This window comes from Lissotriton vulgaris, chromosome 10, assembly GCF_964263255.1.
Source record: "Lissotriton vulgaris chromosome 10, aLisVul1.2, whole genome shotgun sequence".
Taxonomy (NCBI): domain Eukaryota; kingdom Metazoa; phylum Chordata; class Amphibia; order Caudata; family Salamandridae; genus Lissotriton; species Lissotriton vulgaris.
Genome location: NC_141698.1, coordinates 452,564,251 through 452,570,599, shown reverse-complemented (window position 1 = coordinate 452,570,599; position 6,349 = coordinate 452,564,251). Strand labels below are relative to the sequence as shown.

Genomic DNA, 6,349 nt, shown 5'->3' with positions numbered 1-6,349 from the left:
CAGACACGTATAATAAGAAAACTATAAAGTCAAAACACACAAAGGAATAGCATACCAAGGTCTGATATAAACTCATTTCAGCACATAAACCAATCAACGATAGGGATCAAAACCAGTGTCTTTAAAAAATATCCACTTCCACAATACAAACAGCTAGATATTCTCTATTAGCTTCTCACATTACTAACCACTGAAGAGGAAGAGGTGTTCAACTTGTTTTATTAAGAAAAAGTGTCACAAAAACAGTACTAAAGGAAGTTGCAGAGGATCAATTCATTCCTTGCTTATTTTTGGCAGCCCGCTCTGAATCTTAGGTTTTAAATCTCTTAGAAAGCATCCGTTGTCTGCAAGGTAAAAGAGGATCATAGCATCTAAAAACCAGAAAAGGGGCAAACTAGAAGTTGTATAAAGAATAACACAATCCTAGCCTTATGGTGCAGGAGGTTCTTTAAATTCTATTATTTAACTTTGGCCAGTACAATATACCCAGTAGTGTGAATATGATATACAAAAGAAGAAGTAAGCGAGTCACATTATTCTCCCAATATTTAGGTTTAACAGTGGAATGAAGTACCAGATAATAGAGTTGCAGGTATAAGGGTTTAGGGTATAACATAGGAAGAGGGGAATCCTCCATGAAAGAAACTCAGAGTATGCGTCAGTAGAGCCTGCTAAAATGCTGAAGGACATAGGAAGGCACTAGATGCTTCAGAGTGGTTTTCATCCACTCAGACAGTCAATTCTGCGTTTGACCACTGATAAACAGGTGTTCTTCACTTGGTTCTTATTTTTTTTGCTGGGCGCTTCTCTGTGCTATTGTGATTACCACATTCAACAGCCTTTGACTCCAGGGTCTCCAGAACATCAGGGCACAGCTTCTCAGCCACCGCCCAAGCCCAGAGGCATAATTCCACACGGTGTGGGGTCCACGCCACTCCTGCGCCTGCTGAGCAAGATCAAAAATAAAAATATTTAGTAAACATAAAATGTAGCCACAGCGACGAATCATACTACTTTTTCTGATATTTCATGTTATTTATGATTCTCTCTTATTCTTTGCCACTGCATGTTTTCCTATCATATTTAGAGAATGCTAGGGTGGCAATTTCTCAAGATGTCACTGGCACACCGATCAGACCCTGGAGAGTGCTGAACAATCTAGGCCTGAATGAGCAGACACTGGGACAAAATCTGCACTGCCATTCCGTTTATTTATTTGGGCAGTGAGGAGTATTTCTAGCAGAAATGATGTACATTACGCAAAGTGCATCTTACGTTACACAGGACAATGGATGGATTGACTGAAGTTATACAAGACCAATGAGGTTGTTTCTGGAAAATATTACATAAGCTATTGACAAAACAGAAAACACTAATGGCAAACAGACTACTTCATACTGTACTTCAAAAAGGAATCTACAAAATATCAGCTTAGACAGCAGCTGCCTCAGAGCATGTGGTATACAAGAAAATAAGAATAGGTCATTCACTGTAAGGCCCCTCCTTGACAAAGTTTAACTATCATGACTTCAAAGTTTCAAGAGATGAAAGTTTCGTTTTTTTTTTTTCCAAAGATATTTTTATTTATTTTTCAACAAGTAATCTGAAACAATACCCGCACTACAACCCTTGCAGGGGAGAAGCATTCTGTGGCAGAACAACAGATGATTCACATGATATATTATCCAGTTTAGAGTCAACCCCTGTTACTGAGAGTGGCTTAACTGGAAAGGTACAGCTTCTAATACTAACGGGGCTTGGAGTTCAAACTGTTAAGTAAAGAGTACTAACAGTAGCTCTAGATGAGATTCATCTTCTTTCTGCCAGATTCATTTTTCTACGCCTCCCTGCTGGGAGGCACTACCCACAGTGGATATACTGTCATAACATAACCCTCCCCCTCAGAGTGAACTTAATGAAAACTAAAAAAAAACAACAACAACCAAAAACCAAAACCCTCCCTTGTTCCCACCCGCCTCCCCTACCGTGGTAGCGGCAACATTCAGGCAGTTGTATTAACCTACGATATTAGAGTCTACTCAAAATTGAAAAAGAAGAAGGGCCCTAATGGTGGAAGGGCAGACGGCTGATGGGAGGCCTCGTGAGAGAAAGGAGACCAGAGGACCCTACTTGAACTCAAAGTTCTTATAGTTATCTCTGAAATGTCGGACATGTGTTCCAGGCTGAGTAATTTCCATAGGCCGGCGTGCCAGAGGGAGATGGCCGGCGCTTCTCTCCTTTTCCAGGCGGCTGCCAAAGTAATCTCAGCTGCTCCAATACAAAGCCACATGAAGTTTCGTTTTGTTTTGAAATCCAGCACTGGTGGGCTTGCCCTGATGGTCAGTGGGTGAGCATTCCAGTGAATGGGCCCAGGAAGGTGGTAGGAAAGACTCATGATGTCCACAATAAGAGAGAAGAAGGAGGAAAGGCAGCTCACCACAGGGCATGTAATGCCAGGGGCCCACAGGGTGTGAAGTAAGGTAGGATGTTTAATGGTGTCAAATGCAGCAAATCTTTATAGAAGAATGGTTTAGTGGTAGGTGGCTGTGGCAGGCACATGCTATGAAGTTAGCTGTGTATGTGAGGGTTGTTTCAGCAGACTGGAAGCTACTGAGCAGATTGTTGGACGTGGGACCCGGTCAGGTGGTTGAAGACAATAAGTTCAAGTATTTTAGTGAAGGACGGGAGCAGAGACACAGGCTAAACCTGTATGTTTTTTAATTAAGGGTAGCACCACTGTAGTTTTAAATCATGTGGGAAACTTACCAGGTAGGAGGGAGTTGTTGTACAGGACAGACTGTCAGAGCAAGAGGTTTATGGTTTGAGGACTGAAAGAAGCACACAGAAAGTTCCAAGGGGGTGTAGGGGGAAAAGTTGGCAAGAGCAGAAGAGGGAGTAGCAGGGCAGTAGGGTAGTGGAGAGATTAATAGGGTCTCCAGGGTTTGTCTGACATTTTCAAGACAATTTGGTGGCAACGTTTGATGTGGAGGGAGAAGAAGCAGAAATAGTTGTTGTAGGAAAGGGTAGCACTTTATAATTGTGCATGCCAGTAGTTGTAAGCCTGGATAAAGAGGTGATGAAGGTTTAGGAAGCAGACATATTTAACATTCTCAAGTGCAGTAAATGTCGAGTCTAAGGCTTGTTTGTATATACACAGGTTTTCAGAAGGCTTTTGTGCCATTTATAAACTGTGCAAATAAGTGTTTTGGAGGATCAAATGTGCAGTGCAGTTAGTGGTTGGGATCACGATGCTTTTGGAGAGAATGTGTACATACAATAGTGATAGTGAAAAGCTTGTTGGAGGACCGGTTTGAATTTTGTGAATGATATATTCTGTTGTAGGGGAGTGGATCTGTGTAATTTGGTTTAGGAATTTAGTCTAGGAAAGCAGGGAGAGAGGTGGTGGGCTAATTTCATTTAGACAAGTGGGGTAGAAATGAAGGGGGGGTGTGGGACATCAACTGATAGGTCAACAATGGCATGCTCAGAGGGAGAAGGATCAATATGAGGTAGAAGGTGTGACAAAGTGTTAGAAAAAAGTATTTAGTATTATGGTTTCCCCAGTTTATGCATGGTTACAGTGACAGTTTTAAGTAGGGAGTCATCAGCGAAGCTATGAGCATAGGCTGTGCTGTAGTTGAAAGTTGGATGTCCAGGTTAAAGTTTCCTTCGATGATGAGATGATTATTGGGTGCTATTGATTAGAAAACTCTGTCCTGGTTTTAAAGAAAGAGCATATGACACCTGGGGGACTCGAAAGGGTTAGGATGGGGACCTTAACAGTGATAAAGAGAGTTGTTAACTGGAATTTCTGCATACCCACAGGCATGCAATGGCAGGCCTGATACATATTTGACAGGCTATTCTGGTGGGTGGCACAATCAGTACCCGCCCTGGTTATGTGGTGTACCTTTTTACAGGGCCCTCAAAGGTACAGCACCTAAAGCAATCAAGTACACCCCACTGCCTAGTATGTACAGGAAGGGCGCACACTTTCACACTGCATTACAGTGGGAAAGTGCCCAGAGTCCTAAGGCCATGCAAAGAGAGTCAGCAAAAAACAGGAGGAAAAAAAGAAACAGAAAAAACGTGTGAGGGAAATCCCATGAGAAGTGCCATTTCCAACACTGCCCATTTGCTTTGCTACTCCCTTCCAAGGCAAACGTCCCACCAGAAGGAATTGTGCTCACTGCCACACAAGACCCCTTTGTGGACACATGGCTAAATCCCAGCAGAGCTGGACAACCCTGTCTCTCTCTCGCTACCCCGAATCTTCAGAAAGGGCGCATTCCCAATCAAACACCTGGGGCACTGTCAATCACCACAAAAACAAAAGAGGGAGTGAAGAGGTAGTGTACAAAAGGAGCACTGGAGGTGGATACGTTCTCCTCTTGGAATGCTGCAAAAACACAGAAATCTACCCTTAGATAGTATTCAGAATAATGTACTCACAGGTAGCATGTGTCTCCTACTATGGTTGGAAGCACGCAGTGTTTATTTGAATACCCCTCACACACCAAAAAGGCCCTTGGTGTCATGCTTCATCATGGGGATCTTCCCGCCCCACTGCGGGACGGGGCGTGCTACGACCTACGATCTCGTGGGAGCACTGATGGGTATCGCCTCCCTGCGGCGTTCAACGGAGCCACGGGGAGGCGATACCGAAGCGAGGCAGTGTACTTGATGTAAGTGTGACTATAGGCACCCTTCCCAACCCGTTCCAAGGCTCATGGGGCATTGTTTCCACAAAAAACAAACTAACATACAGAATACCTAGTGGGTATTGTATCTTGTGCATGGTTATTTGCATTTTAAAGTAGTTACACTACTGGACATATATCACCTTTTTTCATATTCACGCATGTAGTCCTACTCAATCGACATTGTTTTGATAGACTAGTGAGAACAGAAGGGATATCTCTTTACCCTGATGAAGAAGCATGTGAGCTTCTAAACATGTTGACATACTCAGGAGGGATCGCTCATTAAAGCAGTATACCTCTGACCCACTCTTTTACCAGGACCAGCTCTAAGGAATATTAAAGTTTATAGTTCATAGGAGCCAGGTATTTCTTAACTCACTTCTCTCACTCACCCCTGACCCTTCCACTCACCTTGTCGTATACTACACATTGTTCTGAAAATCAGTGCTCCTAAGTAGTGGTACGTCGTAGCACGCCTCGTCCCGCAGCGGGGCGGGAAAACCCCCATGATGAAGCATGACACTAAGGGCCCTTTTGGTGTTTGAGGGGTATTTAAATAAACACTGTGTGCTTCCAACCATAGTAGAAGACACATGTGACCTGTGAGTACATTATTCTGAATACTATCTAAGGGTGGATCTCTGTGTTTTGCAACACTGTCAATCACCTTAGTTTCAGTCCAGATACATTGCAGATGCACTTTCTGTCACTGAGAAGCAGTGACAACACTCCATATAAGGGTTGCTAACTGGGGCAACCCTTCCACACTTCCATAGTCAGCCAAAAACATAAAACATGAGGATATATTACTTTCATATTTCACTATACTAATTCACCACTAATCCTTTATGGGTTACGGAGTAGCGTGCTACTCGACGAAAAAGCAATTCAATACCTCGTCAGGGGTAGTAAGCACTATAAAAATGCAATTACAATACAATACAATAAATATCCCTAGAGTAAGATAAAAAAGACCGTCCCGTTTCTAGACTTATTCCATCATCCACACGTCTGTCTTTGTTCAACTTTCCAAGCTATTGAAATCCCCTTAAGGAGCTTCTTTCAGAGTCTTTAGGGGTGCCCCGAGGATGCGGAGCTTAGCTCCTTCAGGTGAGATTTTAAACTTAGCAGGTATGAATGTCAAATCTGTGGTGCACAGGTATGGCCAGAAATATCCATCTGGAGATAACTGTAACTGACTGTGTTGAACAACAATTCTACCTGTAGACTGTTCAGCTATGCCTCCTTCAGACAATACACCACTGGACCATGCTCATGTTTTGCCACTTACCTTTGTTCAGTTTACGACAACAGCTGTTAATCTTGTCCAGGTATAGCAGGTAGTGTTTTAGGGTATACTGAATCGGAGTCAGCCCAGGAATGGACTGAAGTGCCTCATCTGCCATAAATGCTGTCGTTTCTGGAGAGCCTGCAGCCAGCACCGCTGCAAAGCAAAGAACACTATCTTAAGAGGGAGAAATCTACAGAATAAATTTCAGTCTTACAGATGGTCATTCTTCCCACGGAAATCTAAGCCTGTCCACAGGGTGTTCACCATGTTCATCTAGTGCTTACTATACCTGTTGCCAGCAGAATCTGCCATCTGGATGTTCAAAATGCCCATTAGATACTCATGATGCTCAGAG

The 6,349-nt window shown here is 43.2% G+C and overlaps 1 protein-coding gene across 4 annotated transcripts in view; it reads right to left on the bottom strand.

The window, feature by feature from the left end:
* Positions 1 to 202: 202 nt before the first annotated feature.
* Positions 203 to 6,349, bottom strand: part of LOC147685394 (uncharacterized) — a 374,955-nt gene continuing 368,808 nt past the window's right edge. For 3 of the 4 annotated variants that reach the window (XM_086941307.1, XM_086941310.1, XM_086941309.1), the window contains exons 5-6: positions 5,995 to 6,147; positions 203 to 946 (exon numbers count right to left, since the gene is read on the bottom strand). In XM_086941307.1, the coding sequence (XP_086797433.1) occupies positions 774 to 946; positions 5,995 to 6,147 (326 nt within the window). In that variant the 3' untranslated portion in view covers positions 203 to 773. The remainder of the gene's footprint in view (positions 947 to 5,994; positions 6,148 to 6,349) is intronic. The other variant, XM_086941308.1, reaches the window with a different exon arrangement.